This window comes from Pseudophryne corroboree, chromosome 8 (assembly GCF_028390025.1).
Source record: "Pseudophryne corroboree isolate aPseCor3 chromosome 8, aPseCor3.hap2, whole genome shotgun sequence".
NCBI classification, from domain to species: Eukaryota; Metazoa; Chordata; class Amphibia; order Anura; family Myobatrachidae; genus Pseudophryne; species Pseudophryne corroboree.
This window is the reverse complement of record NC_086451.1, coordinates 163,786,852-163,810,765: the sequence shown is the minus strand read 5'-3', so window position 1 is coordinate 163,810,765 and position 23,914 is coordinate 163,786,852. Positions and strand designations below refer to the sequence as shown.

The following is a 23,914-nucleotide window of genomic DNA, read 5'->3' as shown; positions in this document are numbered from 1 at the left end:
TTATCAGCGGTAAGTTCTTACCATAACGTATATTTCTGTTAGTGGGAACATTGTGTAGACCCTGCACCACTTGTTCTGTGGACTTTCTTTTGCTACATAGCAAGCAAATTCAGGCTAAAACCTGGGTCACATGTTCAAAACAGCATACACACTAGATCAAATACATTATTATATCTTTATGAAGCACAGCCAACGTGATTATACCATGTGACCAATAATCAGCACCCATCTGTGCATGCACAGTATACCAGGCTGATCATTGTATATTGTGCTTCCAACTTTATTGATAGTTGAAAAACTTGTGAATTAGCTGATAACTCAGGCACAATTACCTGTGTGTTTCAAAGGTTCAGAGGTAAAAAAAAAGTTATCAATGCCCCCACAACCCTTACTGATTACCATGGTGTTTTATTACTGTGGCAGAGCATGTGTTTATTGAGAGGGGCTTCATGCCAAAAAGCACATCCCTGTGAGAGATGTGTGCTATAATAGTTAGGTAATATCTCCCTCTCTCTCCCTCAATGAATTTCTCTCCCTGACACTGTTTCCCTCTCTCCCCCCCCCCGACACCCTCTCTCACTCTTCCTTTTTCCATTAACCCCTCTCCCTATTGCTCTGACACCCTCTCTATTTCTCCCTGACCCACTCCTTTCCCTCTTTCTCACGTTTTCTCTTACCCAGATACCATTTCTCTCTCACTGCCAGGGGAGGTATTTGTGGGTGCATGGATTGAGGTGTGGTGGGCCCAGACATAGCCATGTACTGTGCCCCAAGGTCTCTGTTGCCAACTCTGTGACAACTACTGCATGTTTCATATATTTACAGGTACAAAAATGAATAATCATTCAAAGGCAGTGTGTGACATCATACATGCTTTGCTGTCAAAACCTGATCAGGTTAATGAGCTGGGGCAAATGCTGGATTCTGGAAGGCAGTCTGAAACAGGAAACCAGAGACCAGAAATGCCTGTCCCTAGGGCAGATTTATTTCCCACTAGTTCAACTAGGTCACATGGAGTAGAAAATGAAGTGAGAAGTCTATTTTCAAGGAAAAGTCCACAATTTCATTATACAAGAAGTTCTGTGAGGAAAAGAAATGCTTATCCTGCAAAAGCAACGCAAAGGTTAGTTTTAAGTGTTTGTGTTTTTAAAGTTTAAAAAATTGTTAATTGGAAAATCAACATTTGTGTTTTTTTTTGTTTGTTTTTTTAATAGCAATGTCAGGGGTCCACTAACATTCATCAAAGAGCTTATTCTGCTTTCTGGACCCAATATCGATAATGTTTTAAAGCAAGGAAAAAAACAAGAACTGCATGAAGTGGGGCACATAGTAAACGCTTTTGAATTCAACAAGTATTGGAGTGAAGAAGAAGTATATGAGAACGTGAGGAAGGCGTTCTCCATGAAACTTGAAGACGACATAGAGTATGTGTTTTTGTTTTGTTTTTTTTTAATTTCCCAGGTAAAAAGTTTTAATTTATATATGACAGTACATTACAGGTTGAGTCTCCCATATCCCAAAAGTTTGAGACCAGAAGTATTTTGGATGTAGCATTTATTTTTTTCCAAATTTTTGACCATAGATCTGTTGGTGGGACGCAAGTCTAAACACATAATGCATGTGTTTCTTATACATAGTTATGCAAGCCAGAAGTTAATTTAACATGTTTTTTTTTTAATATTTTGGCCATGATTTAAAGTTTGTGTACATACTAAAAAATAAATATATATATATATATATATATATATATACACACACACACACACACACACACACACACACACACACACACACTAGGTGCTTCATCACACACACCGTCGCAAGGGGCTACGCCCCCTTAACCCTTGCATGCCTTTCTGGGGTTTAATATTTGTGTTATATGGACTATTACCTGCATTCCTTTGTTAGTGGTTAAATATTGCACAATGAAAGGGTGTGCGATGGTGAAGGAGGCGCAGCCCCTTGCGATGGCGTGAACAGCACCTGCAGGCCACAATGTACAGAATGTAGCGGGTGCGGGGGGTACTGCGGATGGTGTCTGTAGATGCTGCAGATGGAGGGGGGGCGGAAGTGGGGGTGGGGCCCGGATGGGGAAGGGTTGGGAGGTGCTGCGGGTGGGGGATGCAGATGGGGGAGGGGTCCGGAGGCACTGCAGGTGGGGGAGGGGCAGGGGTGCCATGGGTGGGGGAGGGGCAGGTGTGGGGATGTTGCAGATGGGTGAAGGGTTCCGGAGGTGCTGTGGGATGGGAAGGGGCGGGAGTGCTGCTGGTGGGGTAGGGGTCCGTAGGCGCCATGGGTAGGGGAGGGGCAGGTACGGGTGTTGCGGCAGATGGGGAAGGAGGTCCGGAAGTGCTGCAGGTGGTGGTGGGGCAGGTGCGGGGGTGCCATTGGTGAGGGAGGGGTGGGTGAGGGGGGGACCACGGATGGAGGAGGGTGTCTGCAGATGCTGCGGGTGGAGGAGGGCAGGTGTGGGGGAGACATATAAGGGGTGTGAATGGTGGAGGGGGCTTGGAGATTGCTGGGGGTGGTGAAGGGGCGGAGGAGTGGGAGCCGCGGGTGGTGTAGGGTGTCTGGAGGCACAGCATGTGGGGGAGGGGTGGAGTGCCGCATGTGGTGGAGGGGAAGGTGCGGAGGTGTGGTGCATTGGGGAGAAGTCTGGAGGTGCTGCGGGTACTGTACCTGCCAAAAAGGTAGTTGGAGGGTATGCAGTAACAGGGCCAGGACAGGGGTGACGGGGTCAGGACAGGGGTGACGGGGTCAGGACAGGGGTGACGGGGCCAGGACAGGGGTGACAGGGCCAGGACAGGGGTGACGGGGCCAGGACAGGGGTGACGGGGCCAGGACAGAAATGACAGGGACAGGATAGGGGTGACAGGGTCAGTGTAGAGGCGGCAGGACCAGGACAGGGGTGACAGGGCCAGTATAGGGTTGACAGGGCAAGCACAGGGGTGACAGGGCCAGGATAGGGGTAGCAGGGCCAGGATAAGGGTGAAAGGGCCAGGATAAGGGTGAAAGGGCCAGGATAAGGGTGGCAGGTCAAGGCCAGGGGTGACAGGGACATGACAGAACACAGGGCACGGGAGCGATTGGTATTAGGGACAGAACAGTGGTGACAGACAGATGTGTCTTACCGGAGTCACTGCTGCTGCCCGTCCGCATCACTTCCCCCCCCCCCCCCTCCTCAGTCACACACCGCAGACCTCGCGCAGCTGCCGGGCACTGTGGTAAGGTGAGACTGGGAGTGACTGTTTAGCCCCCAGGAGATGCTGCGGCTGGAGGGAGGAGGGGGTCATAGCATGCACGTGGCGTGGACCTCACGGCTGCTGGGCACTATGGTAAGGGGAGACTGGGAGTGACTGGTTAGCTCCCAGGAGACGCTGATCTGGAGGGAGGAGGGAGTTGGAGCCTGCAAGCAGCGCGGACTTCTGCAGCGCTACCCGCCGGCTAAAGTGTGTGAAGGAGCTGGGCGCAACTCACTGCGGGTGGCAGTGCTGCAGCTAGCGGTGGGGTCGCAGGGGCTGGAGATAACAGGCAGTACGGAAAGTGCACAGCGGCTGGTGAACCACAAAACTACAGCTAAGAAGCGTGGAGTGTGCCAGAATGTGACGCTCCTCCCCGCCAGAGAGACCCTGCTGAGTATGCTGATGTGGGGGTCAAGTATGGCATACCCCCATACCTCCCAAATGTCCCAATTTTTGCGGGACAGTCCCATTTTTTGGGGTCTGTCCCACCCGCGGGTCGCAGTGTCCTGCGGTGGGGGGGGGGGGGCAGTTGGAAAGCTCCTGTACTCACTGTTCTGCTTAGCAGAGCAGCGGTGAATAGTGGAAACAGAGGGAGAGGGGGCATCAGGGGGTACGGATTAAGGGGGGGTTCCAGCAGCAGAGCCGGATTAAGGGGGGGGGGCAGGCGGTACGTACCGTTGGCCCCACAGTTGTAGGGGCCCCCCCCCGGCTCGAGTAGCTCTGTCCCAGCTCAGAAGCTCCCCCGTCCTGCCAGCAACAGCGGCAGCATTGTGCTACAGTCAGCACACGCTGCTGCGTATTGGCAGGTCTGTGGTGTTACAGGGAGGCAGCAGTCTCCCTGCTTTCTTCTGCATGGGCGGGTGTGTAGGGGGAGCGACCACCTCCTCTGGATTTACCCCTAGCTGAGGGGCCAAAATCCCATTTAAAAAACAAAACGGAATTTGCATAATGGGGCGTGGCCTCGCGTCCCACGATTAGGCCACGCCCCAACCCACAGCATGCACAGCAATGAGATAGGGCTCCCCTGTCTCAAGTACCCTGTGCCCCCCGGACTCATAATCAGCCCCTGGGGGCATGCCAGCAGCTCACAGAGCGCTGGGCATGCCCCCTCACTGACGAAAACGGGGCCCTCCCGCAAAGCCACGCCCCCTTTTCGCTGTGTGTGTGTGTGAAAGCTGGGAGGTATGCACCCTGCCTGTGCCATGTCCATACTATCTGCTTCTGCAGCTGCTCCTAGTGTCCTATAGATTTGGCCAGATCTGTGACTCATTTGACTAACTCCGCCCACTGTTGTGACTCCGCCAAGCGTTAGCAAATGAATCACAAGATCTCAGATCTGGGCTATTATATAGGAGATATTTTTTGATCCCATATTAAATGGTAATCAAATAACTCATGCATTAAATACAAATAAAGGTTGAGTCTTTTATATAAAAAAATAACTCCAAATAATCTGAAATACAGAATTCTTTAAGCTACACTGAGCTAATAACACCTTTGCTTTCTGATAGTTCAATATATAAAAACTTCATTTATTACACATAATTTTTGATATTTTTCAAACTTATCGTCAGGCTTTAAGAGATATTCAGATCTCTATATATGAGATATATATATATATATATATATATATATATATATATATATATTATATATTTTTTTTATTTTGTTATATTTGATTTTAGTTTAATTATATTTATGATTATGCATTTAATTTACCCTTTTGAGCTTGAAAATTATAATCCTTTTAAATTTGAGAAGATTATAAAAATATTAACATTCTGTATGTGTAGTTTTACTTTAATTGTAAATATTGTCTTTTAGAATACACATGCTGATGCCTTGCCACAACAAACTTGTTAAGCCACTACTAATGGAAAATCAGCGTTTGACAGGTCTAATGATTTCCAAAATTTTCAAGCAGAAATCTGTTTATATCCAGCCTTCCAAAGAACTTATATACACTGAAAATTCAGATCAAGACAATGTAAGTTATTTGACTTGTAAGTTTTTATTTAAAGCATGCCTATTGTCTAAGTGTGGGATATGTGATATGTTGCATTACTTTATTAATTATATTTTAGATAGAAGCTCAATTGAGCAAAGTGAAAAATTGCCTGAAGATACTGCAAAGAACTGTGAAACATTTGTAAATGAAGACTCCATACTGCAATTTATTAACCAAACCGTTTCCCCTGAGGACCAAGTTTTATCCTCCGTGGAAGAATTGGAGAAGAGTGTCCTCTCCCACAACACTCCTTATGAGCCATCTAATTTGGCAAACAGTGTGACCACCCAGGGTACTCAAAATATTGTTTACCAAGACAATGAAAACACAGTCAGCCATTTAGTGCCATCAACATTTGAAGAGAATTACAGGTAAGCATCCATTTATTGGATAGTAGTAGTACTGAAGGCAATGTTGTTTTAAAAACATGACAAACTCTATTATTATTATTATTATAAATATATATATATATATATATATATATATATATATATATATATATATATAATTTTTTTTTTTAATTAAACCTTTTCACTTGTTTATGTACAATTAGTCATTCTTCCCAGGGAGGGCAGTGTCTGGTGGCCCCAACCCATGGTGCAAGGATGGGGGTGGTGTGAGGTGAAGTGCTTTAATTTTCCTTTTAAAGATACCACAGTGCTGGCTTGGCACAGTCTGTTCATCTACTGCCTGCCATTTTCCAATGCACTCAGTCTTCCCTGCAGTAACATCAACTGATAATCCTCAGAGGTAAGTGTTCAACATGATAGTATGTGAAGCTGGCAGTTTTTTTTGTTATTTTTAAACCTATTCATATACTTTGTTGAGCCCTTACCTCAGAGGCTTGTCAGTTGCCTTTACTGCAGGGGTGACAGAGCACATCTAAAGACTGCAGAAGACAGATAAACAGACCGTCCTACTGCTAGGCCGGTACTGTGAAGCCACAGGGAGTGGAAGACACAGGAAAAGATAAATGGAGGAAGGTTAGCGAGACACATGGGACAGTGGGGGTTACAGAGAAATCCTACATAAAACAGCTAGTTACAGTCTGTATTATAGTCAATTCACATATTCAGAACTGTTTGATGTCTGAACCCAAATCTCAATTCAAAAATCAGCTATCTAATAGCTAATAAATGTAAAAAAAAAAAAATCTAAATCAATCTGTATCGTATTTAAATCTTTGCATGTAGTTTTTTAGTCTGCGTTATGCCTTTATTTTGTGAGGCAATGTAGACTATTGATGTTTGCTGATAAAATAGAGTACTTATTGTAGGCTCACCATGCTTTGTATTTTGTTTTATTTTTCTATTATATTTGTTACATTTGCAGTGTGATAAAATTTACCTCTTGCAGACATTACACAGAACTTTTTAACGATGTCCTTCCGCATTCTGATGAAGACATCGCATGCACTGAAGAAAGTCTAGATCACAATCAAAATACAGAGTGGAACAGGTAACATTTTTCTTTTGCGTTCTTTCCGAAACAAGCAAAACGTTTTTTATTATGTGTCTTTTTATATATGTATGTACAGTTGTGTATGTATGTATAATATAGATCAGCATGGATGGTGTAGTGGTTAGCATTACTGCCTCCCACAGCACTGAGGTCATGGTTTATATTCCCACCATGGCCCTAACTGTGTGGAGTTTGTGTATTCGCCCCTTGCTTGCTTGGGTTTCCCTCTGTTTCTCCGGTTTCCTAACACAATCCAAAAATTTACTGTAGGTTAATTGGCTTCCAACAAAAGTAACCCTAGCATGAATGTGTGTGCGTGTACATGTGGTAGGGAATAAAGATTGTAAGCTCCACTGGGGCAGGGACTGATGTGAATATTCTCTGTAAAGCGCTGTGGAATATGTGTGCGCTTTATAAATAACTGGTAATAAATTGTGTATGTGTGTATATATATATATATATATGTGTGTGTGTGTATATTGCAGTGAAGAACTGGCACTCCAAACGAATCCACAATGGAAATAAGGCCCAGGTGCCCGTGTAGAGAAAATTGCATGCGGAAACTGGAACACTGCACTCACAGGTCTTCATACACATGCATTCAGCAGACTTGACAACAGCCGATTACACAGCCATGTAGTGACATCACTACATGGCTGTGTAATCTGCTGTTGTCAAGTCTGCTGAATGCATGTGTATGAAGACCTGTGAGTGCCGTGTTCCAGTTTGTGTGTGTGTGTGTATATGTATATATATATATATATGTATATATATATATATATATGTATATATATATATATATATATATATAGAAAAAATCCAAGAATAACCACACAGGTGATTGTACCCAGAAATACCAGCACACAGCTTAGATGCAAAAGAAGAAGTTTTACTTGTCCAGAAAAATCATTTAAAAAGGCAACAAGCATATAGCACACATGATGGTAGCAGCATGAATAGATCAATGAGTACTTATCATTCCGACAGCTGTTTCGACTATCTTCATCATGGGAATAGATAAAGTGACATGGTGCTGTACACTGCCATCCGCAGTGTCTGGTTCCAAAGTGACGTGTGCCTAAAAAGCTTAGCCCATGAGTGCATTAAATAGTGTGTGAAATACTTACCTGTAAGCTGTCTCACCTGCTCCCCGTCACACGTGGACATCAGCTGCGTTACATCCAAGCAGCACGGCATGCCGTGAACCGGAAGTGACGTGCAGGGGAAGGTATTAACCGCTGCACATCGTCAGTGACCAAACGATGGAGCCGGAACCTGTCCATCCTGCACGGAGACATAAGTCTCCGTAACTGTGTCCTGGTGTGAAGAATCACCCTCGGGCCGCGCGTCACTTCTAACGCGTTACCCGTGGCAACCAACAGGTCGTGCTTAAAACAGTCCGGGTAAACGAACACACCCGGAACTGAAGAAGCATCAGACCTGTTTCCGGGGACAAGGGGAGAGGCGCACAGGCAAAGAAAAACAGATGCAGTGTATGATAACATTGAACTAATAAAAATGAATAAAAATGAAAATAAATTAGATGCACACTTACATCCTGATGATGAATCTACTGATAATAAAGCATGTCTATGGCCAGTCATAAATGATTTAACAATGAATTGAACTGAATTTAAATCTGTCACTGACTACATTCTTAGTTATTATGCATAAATCATGCCTTATAAAAAAGCCCCAATTTATAGGCCTTTCAGTAAGTAGGTATATAAATCAACTGAAGTGTGCATATAAGCATAAACAGTTAATCTAATTAATAAACAAATAAACAAAAAATACATAGATAAGACAATGGATCCGGATGCAGAATCATCAGGCTCACATGTGTTCACGTACATAAAAAATGTGAAGTGGAAAAAATGTAAATATAAAAAAAGAAAAGAAAAAAATATATTTATTTATAAAAAAGGTACCAACGAGAATTCCTCATTAAGTCCCAATGGTGAAAGGGAAAATAATCGTCGGATCCAGCGGCATTCCTGTTGTAATAGCAGCTTATGCCGGTCACCACCCCTCTTCAATGGTGGTATGTGGTCAATGGGCATGAATAAAAGATCTTTAATGTGGTGACCTTGATGAACGAAGTGTTTAGCAACTGGCGGAGTGGAATTTTCAATTTTGATGAACGCTTTCTTAATTGATGACCGATGCAAGGCCATCCGTTCTTTGAGCATTCTAATAGTCTTTCCGACATATAGTTTCTTGCAGGGGCATTGGATCACGTAAACGACATATTTGGTCTCACATGTCATTCGATGTTTCAGTCGAAAAGTATTTAATATATATATATATAATTAATATATATATATATATATATATATATAATTAATATATATATAATTAATATATATATATATATATATATATATATAATTAATATATATATAATTAATAAATATATATATATATATATATATATGCACACGGTGGGGGATAAAGCGACTGATGGTGTCTTAAAATATTTCAATAAAAGTGGATCTAGGAGATATATAAAAATATGTACTATATTTATAAAGTAATGAGTAACCAGATCGAGTGGATCTATAAAAAGTTAATTTATTAATACATTAAAACAGACAGTTATTAAACAGCTAGACTAAAATTTGAGCAGCAAATTTCTTAAAAAAATTGGGATAAAAAGTAAAACAGACACAATGCAAATTAATACCAAATTAAAATGTATGTTAAAATATGTAAAACAATTTTAACTTAACTTGGTATGAGGTCACTGCCAGGTAGCCCAACGCGTTTCGTCATTCAGACTTCATCACCCCTTGATGAAGTCTGAATGACGAAACGCTTTGGGCTACCTGGCAGTGACCTAATTTTTAACTGGTATTAATTTTGCATAGTGTCTGTTGTTTTTATCCCAATTTTTTTAAGAAATTTGCTGCTCATATTTTAGTCTAGCTGTTTAATAACTGTCTGTTTTAATGTATTAATTAACTTTTTATAGATCCACTCGATCTGGTTACTCATTACTTTATAAATATAGTACATATTTTTATATATCTCCTAGATCCACTTTTATTGAAATATTTTAAGACACCATCGGTCGCTTTATCCCCCACCCCCCGTGTGTTATTAATCCTTTGCTACAGGGAACTACCATCCCTGTGTTTTGGGGGACAGCTGACGCCCTGTATTAACCCATAGGGAGTGTTATTTATTTTGACTACAAATTGTACACAAGTGGCGCAATAATCTCCCCCTTTTTATCTATATATATATCTATCCTTAGATTTTTATGGCACTCCCAATCATACTGTCATCCACCTGGGTGCCCTCCTCCAAACGATATAGAACTGCAGGGGGTACCTTCAATTATTGTCCATAAAGAAGGAAACCAGGCGGCACTCCAAGGATTTGTTGCAGGCAAAATACTTTATATTAAAGTGACAGTGCAAAATAAATTAGTACAGCATAGTGCAAGCCACCTTGCACTATGCTGTACTAATTTATTTTGCACTGTCACTTTAATATAAAGTATTTTGCCTGCAACAAATCCTTGGAGTGCCGCCTGGTTTCCTTCTTTATGGACAATAATTGAAGGTACCCCCTGCAGTTATATCTCTATCTCTATCTCTATCTCGCAGCGACACTCTAGACGACTGGATACAAGACAAAAGAATGCACAAATACAGCTTTGAAATGTTGATCACAACGGGCCTTTTTTTGTTTTGTATCCAGTCATGTAGAGTGCCACCACACGCTTCCATGTACTAGGACCCTGCTGGGCTCGTAGTATTATTTTTTTTTATTTTTTTTTTATAAAACTCAGGAGTGTTATATTTGGAACTCACTGCAGCACCTAAAAAAACTCCTAATAGCACAGTATTGATAGGTTTGTGTTGAAAAAAGAATTCACACTTTTTTTTCACCATTTTTTTATTTTCCATTTCTTGTTACCATGAAGTACTGCGGGTCGTATGCACGAAGATCTTATTAAGTCTTTGATGTGTACCCAATATTTATTTTTCTTTGAATTTTTGAATACCTGTTGACTAATAGGTGCTGGTCAATTTTATATATATATATATATATATATATATATATATATATTATATTATATTATATTATTCTGATGGACAGATAAGCTTTTATGTTTTTATTCTTGTACATTTAAAACCTGCTTGCTATATCATGTATATTATATATTTTTGTAAGTTTTATATTTTATTTTTAATATATGTCCATGTGAAAAGTAGTAAGAAGATGACACACACCAGACTTACCCAAATATATCCTTTTTAAAAGTAGAAATTTATGCCATTCAGTTGACCTTTCTCAAGTCTTTCAGCATTAGAATATCCTATCGGGTACACGTTTCCAGTGTGCTCAGCCTCCTCTTTGCTGCATCACGGCATTTGACTGACTACTGTATTTTTGTCTGTGCTCACAAAGTAATGGATTCATAGGCACCATGAATTATGTGTGATAGCACCAGCACATCCAAATGAGGTCACACTGTTTGCAATCACGTTACTGCAATGCCTACAATGAAGCTGATCACGTGCATGTGTGTGGATAGATAGTAATTTTACATTAATGTATGTGTACAAGGTAATTCATGAATGCCAAATATATTGATATTAGTAATTGACCTTCTAAATTATTTTAAATCTACATTTTGTGTTGTAGTGATATCAATCTAAAGGATATTCTGTCAAATCTGGCAGTACAGATTGATACTGAAAGCATTTCAAAGTTTAACATAAACCGCAGAGAAGTCTGGGACGGAGCATGTCGTGGACTAAAGCGGCAAACATTTAGGCCTGAAAATCGCCTTTCTGTAATTTTCACTGATTCCTTTGGGAATACAGAAGGAGCTGTAGATTTTGGTGGCCCAACGAGGGAATTTTTTAGACTTCTTCTACAGTTTTTGCAAATCAGCAAATTATTTGAAGGACCAGAAAATTCAAAGACATTGTCTTGTGATGCTCAAGGTATTTTTATATTTGTTTTGGTTTCTCCATTTGTTTTCTCTGTTATTATCATTATGTTCTTTTTTTTTTTTTTTTTTGGTAAGTTTACATCTGGACTTGACAATTTTTTTTCTAGATACTAGGAGCAAAGATGAAAGTGTAGGAGCCATACCACTACTGTTGCCACCACCTCCCCTCCCACACAACTAAGGGGGCCCCCCAGGCAAACCAGCCCTCTGAATCAATCCCCCGAGTAAACAATCCTCCGCTTTTTGGCCATATCACTGCCCCCTTCGAAGCACAATCCCTGGCCACACATAGACCCCCCTATTGGATAGCTATATGCAGCTGGAGTTTGAAAACTGCACACAGCATAGGCTGGGACGATCACTCAGCACATGCACTCCTGTGCATGAAATGGCAGCCGCAATAAAGCCATGCCCACGAATCTGCTCGCTCTCTCCCTCCTTGCATAATTTGGTAGCCAGGCAGCAAAAGCTAGGGGCCATGGCTACCTGGCCCCTGGGATTTGTCGAGCCCTGGTTTAGATCGTCAAACTTAATTGGTTAGTTATTTCCTTGCTTTATGTTTGGAAGAAGAAAAAAATCAGTTGTATCATATATACAATATATATAAAGAATGCTAATTGAAAACCATATTCCAGGCTTTAAATGCATCTAGGTATGATTGAGGAGTAATGTAGAAGACTAATAAACAATATCACTAGTTATATATCCATATCACATACTGTGCAGTCCTATAGTGTATGTTTTTAATTATGTTTCTCCCTAATATACAGGAATACAAAATTTTAAGAAAAACTATGTATAGGTTTCAAGAAAGTTTGCCTCTACTAATCCATTTACGTGTTTAAATTCTGTACGTGTTCCCTGTACTGTGCTACTTATACCCCTTTTCCACCTCGTCCAAAAACATGGGTTTTTGCACGGGTGTGTGCATTTACACGTGTTTTTTGGCTAGTGGAAACGTCTCCCTCTGAAAAAACCCGGGTCAAGTGATCTGGGAATCCTACCAGGGTAGGACGCGGGAATGACCCGTGTAAGGTGTAGTGTAAACAAGTTACCCATGTCAGTCGACACGGGACCCGTTTACAGCATGTGAAGATCCCATACCTCCCTGACCGCAGGTTTTCGCGGGCAGTCTCGAGGTTGGGGGGGGGGGGCAGCGCATGCTGTCTCTCCTGCTATGCAGACAGCAGCGCTGGCAGAGAAATTGTGTGCCGGAGGCTGGGGGCAGCTCAGCAGCTTCCAGAGTGCCGGGCTTGCCCCCAGCAAGACAGTGGGCAGCATGGAATTGGTGGTGTGGCCTAACGGGTACGAGGCCATGTCCCGGGGGTCCTGATCTACCGGTTTTCCCGGCGCTTGGAGATAACTTCATCTCCAATCGCCAGGCAGAAGAAACTGTATCCGGGTGCAGTGTAAACGGCGCCTACACGGGATATTCCCGGGTTCGCTCCCATAGTGGAAAAGGGGTCCTTCTCGTGTCTGACCTGGCTTGGAACCGTGTTCCAAATCCCGGGGTCAGACCCGAGACTTCTAGTGGAAAAGGGGTATCACCGTATCCTAAGATACTACTCAAGGAACTGTAGATAGTATGTACACAATTTTAATGCTAGGCATGTGCATCCGCTGGGTCAAGCACAATGTGCCAATATGCTATTCATGGTACAGGTATATTGTTATATCTGCTTGAGGCTCCTAATTGCTTTACTTTGGTTTTTATTGTTAGACTTTTACATGGTGTTTTCGTTAAATTCAAATTGGTTTACTCATATTAATTATAATTTCTCTAGCATGCATAGGGTATACTGGGATGGTAAATTACAGTGGGGTATAGATGGGTCCATTGGAGCAGGTGCACTTTAAATTTCTTCAACCTAGTGTGTGCTGGCTCCTCCCCTCTATGCCTCCTCCCATCAGACCAGTTTAGAAAACTATGCCCTCAGAACTTGTCACATGCTGTAGGGCTCCAGTGTTTGTTTTTTGGGTTGTTTTTCCTTTAAATATTTTATATTTCTCTAATTTTTCAGACAAGCGCCTGTCTGCATCGAGGGACTTAGGGGGAGGGGTGGACCCGTCCAGACCTTATAGAGAGGTATGGCCCCGGATACCTAGTAACCATGACATCGGCCATGGGGTGATCTCTCACCGCAGCCGTATGGAGGGCTGGTGCTGGATCCTCAGAACCTGCCGACACCCCTGAACAGCTGAAGTTATGCAAGACTGTTGAGCATGCACTGGTTCACGAATAGCGGGATACCCGGTTCACAAGGCGTCAAATCATTGATCAGGCACACTTCTCTAATAGAGCTACTATGCCTTATTAGACTGTGTGTAGATTCCGCTGTAGGCGCACCATAGCAGAGGGGCAGAGCTTACAGAGCAGGACAGCAAGCGCCATTATACATACCGCGTGTACAGAGTTCAGCTACAGCGACGCCAGAGCCAGCGCGGACCTCACAAGTCTCCCGGGACTGTGGTATGCAGTGGGGGCTAATTGTTGGGAGGAGCAGGTTACACTTGGGGTTGCTATTAAGTGACTCCGGAATCAGTACTGCCTGGCTATATTATACACAGCTCATAGTGTGCTGGTTTCTCCCACTATGTGCTTTCTCCTGTTGGCTGTTTTATTTACTACTGCTTGCAGGGGTGACACACTGTACTTTTTCCTGTGTGTGTGTGTGTCATCTATACTGTGTAAGAATGACAGGGAAAAGTATTCTGTAAAGACTGCTCTAATAAGTTTACACAGACATCTGAAGGATCACATATTTTTGACCAGTGTACGGAGTCTGGGTAATAATCTGACGGCAGGTCACAAGAGTCTACACCAGTGTGGCTGTACACTTTAACAGGTGTCATGACAGATATTTCCTCAGAACTGGATGCTCCTGGCCACAACAGACAAGCTCTTAGACAGTCTGTGGAGGAATTGGTCTCTAAAAAGTGGTGGATTAAATCCTCTACTCATCCGCCCAGACTAAATGCACCAAAAATGCATGTTCCCACAGGTCCTGCAGTTGAATGACACGGGGGAAGACATGCCAGATATAGAGGATATGGATTAAGAATGGAGGAGGAAATTGGGGACCCTTCTCAAGGGGTTGAGTCACTCATTTGTGCAATACTGAGGTTATGGAAATACGTGAAAAAGACACTCTGGTAGAACCTGTATATTTCAGTAAACCACAAAAGTCTAGTGTTAACGTCTTCTGTCTTCTGAACGAAATGCCTAATTTAAGGAAGCTTGATTGCATTCTGTTAAAAAAATTCCAGATTCTTAAAAGGTTTTTGTCTTTTCTCTTTCCTCCTGAAGACAGGAAGCTTTGGGAAAATCCACCCACGGTTGACTCTTCAGTTTCTCGTCTCTCTAAAGATTGCACTTCCACTCCCGGGGGCTACTTCTTTAAAAGACTCCTCACACCATAAGATTGAAGCAACACTAGAAACTGTTTCTGCAGGGGGGTACACTGGTATTCCACAGGGAATAACATAGGGGGTGTAGAGTTGGATCTTGATACGAGGCACCGCTTTGACTGTTCCCAGGATGCACTGCACCGCCGCCTGTATATCCCCGCTTCCAGGCACTGGAGCTCAGTTTGTAAGTTGGTGCCTGCAGTGCATGCTGCTAACAGGATGGGCTGCATTAGGCAGCCCTAATAAGAGCTTTTCTAAGAAGAAAGAAGACTTCAAGGGCCGCAGCACAGGCACTAGATGCCATGGATATCACTGACATTCCGAGCTACGGCTCAATCACCTCCCCCAGCGGCGCTGCATACTCCTGTGCCCTGGTTGCCGGGTACTTGCAGCGGAAGCGCTCTGGTTCCCATAAGGTACACATCACCGCTGCTGCTCTCTTGGATCACGTGGCCGCACTTCATGAAGGAGGGAAGAGGGTTCCCCAGGTGGGACCCACTGAAATCGTGATCCAGATGCGGTCCCAGCAGATGGACCATGCTTCCGGCGTGGTCACTCTGGCCGTGCAGGGACCCCACTATATCCACCAGGGCAAGGAGCACATGTTGGATTTACTAAAATCAGTTTATTATAGGATCCATAGTACCCGGTGGTAAAGTCCTGCAGAGTGCATAAGGCACTGACCTGTAGCCCATCCCCCAGCTCCAGGCGCCATCTACAGCAGGTGTTCTCGCCCTGAAGCTGCATCTCTCCTTCACTCCCTGTCAGCGTTTGGGCGCCATTTCACAGAGCTGCGCTGATTCTGGGACTGCTTGGCACTGTCTCCTCTGTAAAGCCGCCTGTCTCATGAGCGCTGTGCATTTACGGGACACTTAAGTATTCTACATGTCGTTTAGTATGAATATTTAGTACAAGTATCCTGTGATATACATCCATTGTTTACTGTGCATTGTTATATCTGTATTCATACATGTATATGTACTATTACTAATCCAGTGCAGTTTTATTGTTATGTAATAATTTCTACATTGTACATGTGACTGTGTGTGCCTATAGCTGCTGTGTGGTTTCCATTCTGTGTATGTCGCACATATTGCTATCACTATATTCTGTACCCTGGGGGGGCTAAGTGCATCAGGGTCTCGTATACCATATAGTATTCCACAGGATATACTGTTTTTTGTATTTTTATCTGTGTATTTCAGTCACCTCATACCTCTTAAATCCTCTGTTTGTGCTCAGCATTTGCAGTCACATACCATAGGTGGTTTTTGTCGGGTATTGTGCTTGTCTTTCTATATTGTTCTGTCACGCCCTATGGCTACATTCTCAATGTCTGCTGCACAGTGCGGGAACTCCGCGTACGCTCATGCATCAGGCAGTGCTGACGCCATGGTTTTACCTGAGGAAAATATATCAGCTGAGGGTTCAGGTATTGGGTGTTCTGCATCCCCCAGTCAGCCTGCAGCACCGGTGGCACACCAAGAATCACCTTGGGCTGATTTTTCAAATTTGCTGACTACGCTTGTAACACGACTTACACCCCCTGTGGGACCTCCTGTGCCATTACAGCCACATATTGTCCCTGTAGTTAGTTCGCCATGGGCAGATACTGTCTACTCATTTACAGCAATTAAATCAGTCCTTTGTTAAAAGCTTAACCCTTGCCCTACTGGTACCAAAGGGTCATCTAAGTGGGCCATTTCTTCCTCACAATCTACTCATGTTTCGGATACTTCATCCGATGGGGTTGGGGAATATACTGATCCCTTAGACACTAATACAGCTGATTCTGATGTGGAATCTGTGACGCAGGTTGATGTTCCTGATATAGTGGAGGCTATCAAACTGATTCTTCAGATTGATGATGAGACTGACCCTCCAGATACGTCTAAGCAACCTGATAAGTTCAAACGTCGGAAGGTTACTAAATTAGTCTTGCCACATTCTGACCATTTAATTGACATACGTCAGGAATCCTGGGAGTCTCCAGGAAAGAAATTTTCCCTGTCTAAAAAGATGCTAGCTCATTATCCTATCTCCGCAGAGTTAAGTACCAAGTGGGAAACACCTCCACCAGTGGACTCGCATGTGGCCCGTCTTGTGTCATCTACTCTGCCTGTCACTACTGTCACCTCTCTGAAGGAACTGACGGATAAGTGTGTGGAGGGCTGCTTTAAGTCTATTTACACTCTCTTGCTGGTGCTGTACATAGTCCCACTTTGTCAGCCTCTCGGGCTGCAAAAGGTATTGAAGCCTGGGTTCAAGCAGTTGAGGCAGAGCTACCTCAGAATTTTCCAGATAATGCCAGACAATGTCTATCATGTATTATCAGAGCCTCCCATTACATTCATGAGGCAGCCTCTGATGCAGGTGTTATGGCGGCCAAAGCGTCTACCACGTCCATACTGGCTCACCGGATTCGGTGTTTACGGTCCTTGTGGGTGCACCTGTACTCTAAGAAGACCTTTGAGGTGCTCCCTTATTAAGGGAGGTTATAATATTTGTGTAAGATTGGAACAAGATTGTGACTGACTTGGTGTCTGCCAAGACTGCAAGTCTCCAAAGTACTAATCCTTCGGCTCCGAAGGCTAAGAGTAAAACTTTGCGATCCTTTCGACCTCCAGGTAAAGAAAATGGTCAGGCGTACCCGAGACAAGCTCGCGCTTCCAAATCCTCAAAGTCAAAACCAAAACTTTCTTGGGCTGCCCGTCAGCCTGCTTCCAAATTGGCCAAGCCTGCTGCATGACTGGGCTGTTGAGCAGTGACTCAGGTGGCTCAGTTTCAGGGAAAGTGGTTACCATACGAAACCATCCTCCCCATAAACATCTTTGAACTAAGGACGATTAACAATGTCCTTTTTCAGGCCTTCCACCTGTTACAAAATCACGCCACTCAAGTACAAGCAGACAATGCCACCACGGTGGGCTACATCAATCGACAAGGCGGAACCAAAGGCAAGGTGGCTATGAGAAGTCACCAATATCCTCCTTTGGGCAGAGTGACATGCCACGGCACTGTCTGCCATATTCATTCTGGGAGTGGACAACTGGGAGCCAGATTTCCTCAGTCGGCAAGATCTCCACCCGGAGAGAGTGGGGTCGCCACCCTCAATTCTTCTGTCAGATAGTATCCCTATGGGGTTGGCCTCAGATCTGATGGCATCCCGACACAACACGCATCTTCAGTGTTACTGCTCAAGGACAAGGGACCCACAGGCGACAGCTGTAGATGCATTTTTTACGCCCTGGACCTTTTAGACGATCTATCTGTTCCCTCCATTCACTCTAGTACCACGAATCTTAGAGGGAAAAGGTTCAGGCAATTTTAATCTCCTTGGCGGGCCTGGTACGCAGATCTCTTCTCCCTGTTGGTAGCCAACCCCTGGCCATTGACGCTGAGATAAGATCTTCAGCAAGGCCCATTCGTCTATCCAAACTTACAGCGGCTATGTTTGACGGGGTGGAAGTTGAGAGGGAGATTTTAGCCAGGAAGGGCATTCCAGAGGCCGTTATCCCGACTGCTCCATGCTAGGAAAGATGTCACATCACGGCACTACCATCGGCTATGGAAGATGTATGTCTCCTGGTGTCAGTCATCGTTATCTGCCAGCGGTTTTCAAATTGGGTCGTTTTGCCTTGTCAGTCTTTTAACAAAAATGGTTGGCCTAGATCTCGGAGGTTCAGACCTTTCTTAAGGGTGTGCTCCACTTGCAACCACCTTTTGTATATCCTACGACCCCTTGGGATCTCACAGTTGGTGTTGGATTTTCTACAACCATTGCAGCAGGCGGAGTCCAAGTATTTGCTTGGAAGACTCTCACCTTGTTGGCTCTTGCTTCTGCGCGGCGACTCTCTGAATTGGGGGGCCTTGTCCTGAAAATCTTGGGTTTCACGAAGATCGTGCAGAACTCAGGACTTGTAGGTTGTCTCGGCATTTCACATAAATCCACCTATTGTAGTTCAGGTAGTAACCGATTCCTCCACGCCTCGTAGTTTGGATATGGTGCAAGCGTTGTGCATTTATGTCAACGGAATGGCTCGTACCCGGAAGTCAGATACTCCTTTGTTTTGTATGAGGCCACCAAGATTGGTTGTCCTGCTTCGAAGCAAACCATTGGATAAAACTCACTATCCAACAGGCTTATTCATTTGTGTCCTTACCTTTGCCACAGTCTGTCACCGCCCATTCCACTAGGTCGGTGAGATATTCCTGGGCGGCTGCTCGTGGAGTCTCTGCCTTGCAGTTGCGTAGGGCTGCTACCTGGTCCAGTGCCCACACTTTTGTTAAATTCTATTGTTTTGATACCTTGGCGTCGGGCGCTCAGTTTGGTTTTGCATGGATCTCGGCACACACCCACCCGTAATGAGAGCTCTGGCATGTCCCCACTGTAATTCACCATCCCAGTATACTCTATGGATGCTAGTTAAAACTGGATTTTGGTACTTACTGGTAAATGCTTTTCTCCAAGACCATAGGGGATACAGGCCGCCCACCTCTGTGCTTTCTTTTCTGCATATTGTTTGTGTTGTTGTGCATCAGCGTATGCGCGTTGCTTTCGCTATTTTTTTGTTTTACTTTTTAAGTTATGTTGCTCAGTTTCTCCTGTTCTTCTATTCTGTTTTTTCCTCCTCCTTGAGGCATGTTCCGTCTCCTTCGGGCACAGTTATGGAGACTGGTCTGATGAAAGGGGGCATAGAGGGGAGGAGCCAGCACACACTAGGTTGAAAAAATTTAAAGTGCACCACCTCAAATAGAACCATCTATACCCCGCTGTAATTCGCCATCCCAGTATCCCCTACGGACTTCAAGAAAAGGATTTACCGGTAAGTACCAAAATCACGTGTATTTTTTTGGTGTGTATGTGTGGTTTTTTTTTTTTTTTAATTTTTTTTTTTTTTATGCACTTTTTTAATGTTTTTCAGCTTTGCGGAATGATGAGTATTATCTGGCTGGTTTATCCATTTCACTATCACTGGTGCACGGTGGACCCGCTCCAAATTTTTTTTCTCCTGTCTTATACAATGCTCTAACATATGGCTGGAAAAATACTCCACTTGTATTACAAGATCTTGTAGATGTGGAAGCAAAAGAAATTATGCAGAAGGTATATACATAATGTTAATTTAATTACTGCATTTATTTTTAATTATGTGTCAATGATTTTATTTATTTTTTTTGTATATTCATTTTGAGTCGTGATTTCATTATCTCACATTTAGTAATGTCATGTTGACCTATAGATTTACCCATTTATATTTTTTTAAATTTCAGATTATGAATGCTACTTCAGTTGAGAATCTTCAAGACGTGTTGTATGAAAATAACCTGCTCCTTAATCTTGCTGGCTGTCTCCGTGTAATTAAAACAGTTGACGACAAACACCAAATTGTCCAAGACTACTTGCATTGGTATCTACGGGATAGAACAATGCATTCTGAAGAGAGGTTATTACATTTAAAGTTTAAATAATGCCACGTTTATTTAATTGTTGGATTTTCCAGTCGGATTATACTGACTTTATAGAATACTTTAGTGTTGAGTAGAATGCATAACCAGTTGCTTCTGTATGCTATAAAGATTAGCTGCATAAAAGAAAATACCTTTTTTTTTTTTTTCTTTTTTTTTTTTTGGAGATAAACAGCGTAACTATTTAAATGTGTGCAAAATGTAGAAAAAATGTATATTAAAATTTAGTGTTGGTAAATTGCAATGAACAAAAGTCCCTCTAGAGCAGTGGTTCCCAAGCTCTGTCCCCAAGTAACCTCAACAGTTCGTGTTTTCCAGGTCACCAAGCAGTTGAACAGGTGTATTCATTACTCACTGACACATTTTAAAAGACCCACAGGTGGACCAAATTATTTCACTTGCAATCCTGTGAGGGGACCTGGAAAATATTAACTGTTGGGGGTACTTGAGACCGCGGTTGGGTACCACGGCTCTAGAGGGTAAAACAGGATTTTAATTACCTACCGGTAAATCCTTTTCTCTTAGTCCGTACAGGATGCTGGGCGCCCGTCCCAGTGCGTACTGTATCTGCAGTTATCGGTTATGGTTACACTCATGTTGTTTTTCTTTTCAGTCAGTCCGTTGCTGATGTTATTCATGCCATGGCATGCGGTATGCTATTTTTGTTTGTGTTTACACAGGTTGTTACATTTTCGGTCAGCATATTGCTGTATATTTTTCATGCCGTCAGCTGGTGTTCTATTGAATGCCACGTTCTGCGGCATGTTTGAGGTGTGAGCTGGTATGACGCTCACCGTGTTTAAACAGTAAATTCTTTCCTCAAAATGTCCGTCTCCCTGGGCACAGTTCTATAACTGGAGTCTGGAGGAGGGGCATAGAGGGAGGAGCCAGTTCACACCCATTCAAAGTCTCTTATAGTGTGCCCATGCCTCCTGCGTATCCCGTCTTTACCCCATGGTTCTTTTGGAGTCCCCAGCATCCTCTACGGACTAATAGAAAATGATTTACCGGTAGGTATTAAAATCCTATTTTTCTCTTACGTCCTACAGGATGCTGGGGTCCATATTTGTACCATGGTGATGTACCAAAGCTCACCGAACGGGAGGGAGAGCGCGGAGGACCTGCAGAACTGATTGACCAAACTTTAGGCCCTCACTGTCCAAAGTATCGAACTTGTAAACGTAGCAAACATGTTAGACCCAGACTAAGTAGCTGCTCGGCAAAGTTGTAAAGCCTAGACACCCCGAGCAGCCACCCAGAAAGAACCCACCTTAGAGTAGAGTGGGCTTTAACAGATTTGGGACACTGCAATCCTGCAGTAGAATATGCATGCTGGATAGTGACTCTGATCCAGTGAGAGATCGTCTGCTTAGAAGCAGTACACCCAATTTTCTTGGGATCATACAGAACAGAGTCCGATTTTCTGTGACGAGCAGTCCTCTTCACATAGATTTTCAGAGACCTTGAAACATCTAAGGACTATGACGAAATAGAGGAGTCAGTAGTAGCGACTGGTACCACAATAGGTTGGTTGATACAAAAAGCCTACACAACCTTTAGAAGGAACTGCTGATGTGTCCGGAGCTCAGCTCTATCTTCACGGAAGATTAAGTAAGGGGCTTTAACAAGACAAAGCCCCCAACTCCGACACACGTCTAGCAAAAGCTAAGGCCAACAAAGTGACAGCCTTCCACGTGAGAAACTTGACTTCAAACTCCTGTAGAGGCTCGAACCAATCCGATTGGAGGAACTGTAACACCACATTAAGATCCCATGGTGACATAGGTGGCACAAAGGGAGTCTGGATGTGCAGAACTCCTTTCAAGAAAGTCTGTTCCTCAGGGAGGGAAGCCAGTTTCTGGAAGAAAATGGATAAGGCCAAAATCTGGACCTTTATGGATCCCAAACTCAGGACCATATCCACACCTGCTTGCAGGAAGAGGAGAAACCGTTCCAGTTGAAATTCCACTGTAGGAAACTTCTTGCATTCACACCAAGATACATACTTTTTCCAAATGCAATGGTAATGTTTAGACGTTTCTCCTTTCCTAGCCTGTATCAGGGTAGGAATAAACTTGTTCGGAATGCCTTTTACGAGCTCATATCTGGTGTTCAACCTCCATGTCGTTAAACGTAGTCGTGGTAAGTCTTGATAAGTGAATGGACCCTGTTCCAGAAGGTCCTCCCGAAGAGTAAGAGCGTTCAGGATGCTCCTCACAGCGCTGCAGTAAAGTACCGCTGAGCCGTCCGGGAGCGCACTTAATACTGCGCTCCTACCCTGAAGCCGCCATCTTCACACCGTCCCCCTGCTTGTTAGGTGGTGGCGGTGACTCCCTCGCCACACTTCAGCTCTGCAAGGGGGTGGTGGCCTGCTGCTGGGGTGAGCATTCCCCTGCGGCGGGGAGCGATCTATACCCTCTGGAGCTCAATGTCCAGTCAGTGGAGACAGTGGCTCAGACCCCGCAGGGCGGACACTCCTCCCCCGTTATTCCCCCCCTGCTGGCAGGCTGTTGCCAACAGCCTCCTGTACAAAAACAAACTCTAAAAAGTAACTTTACTAGAAAAACTCTATAGAGCTCCCCTAGGTGTGAACGGCTCCTCCGGGCAAATTTTCTAAACGGAGTCTGGTAGGAGGGACATAGAGGGAGGAGCCAGCCCACACTATTAAAGTCTTAAAGGTACTAATATGGACCCCAGCATCCTCTAGGATGTAAGAGAAATTTACTAAATATCAATTTGTTTTTGGAGTGTTTCAAAAATTTGAGTGTTATTTTACAAATCACATATTTACTAAATCCTCAATCAATTTCAAATCTTTTTTTTATTTTAATTTTAGACTAGTACTTTAGAGTCTGGGTACAGGTACCATAGGCCCATTACATGCTGGCCCTTGTGGTTCTAAAAGTTCAAAGCTGCTGGTGTAGGATTGCTGTAATCTCTAGTATCACTGTAAAGAAATAAGACTGGTACCCACACCATTTTTCTCCTAATTTTGATTAACCAGAATGGGCTCAGAAACTTTGTAGGATGGGTTAATCACGCAATTTTTTATTTTGTTTAAATTTAACTCTTTATTCTATAATATACCAAAGCATGCACAGATATTGAGCTATGCCGTCCTTATAATCTGTCTCTATTTGACTGATGTCTCCCATAAATAAGGGAATCTCAATGTAATTGACTAAAACTGGACACCAGAAACTGAAGATACCATAAAACACACTGCTTGTCCAGCGATTTGTTTTAGACTTCACACACAATTTTGTGTAGATTTTACCTAAGTAAACAGGCAGCGTTAGTTTAGCATCAGAGGGTGATCGTCAGTGGTGAGTACCAACCGGGGGCCCAGCTAGG

General features: G+C 43.5%; 1 protein-coding gene across 1 annotated transcript in view; it reads left to right on the top strand.

The window, feature by feature from the left end:
* Positions 1-23,914, top strand: part of LOC134949797 (uncharacterized) — a 31,866-nt gene that overhangs the window by 5,624 nt on the left and 2,328 nt on the right. The window contains exons 2-9 of the mRNA XM_063938524.1: positions 826-1,123; positions 1,215-1,424; positions 5,067-5,245; positions 5,327-5,621; positions 6,607-6,708; positions 11,371-11,675; positions 20,017-20,198; positions 20,366-20,538. Coding sequence (XP_063794594.1) covers positions 834-1,123; positions 1,215-1,424; positions 5,067-5,245; positions 5,327-5,621; positions 6,607-6,708; positions 11,371-11,675; positions 20,017-20,198; positions 20,366-20,538 — 1,736 coding nt within the window. The 5' untranslated portion in view covers positions 826-833. The remainder of the gene's footprint in view (positions 1-825; positions 1,124-1,214; positions 1,425-5,066; positions 5,246-5,326; positions 5,622-6,606; positions 6,709-11,370; positions 11,676-20,016; positions 20,199-20,365; positions 20,539-23,914) is intronic.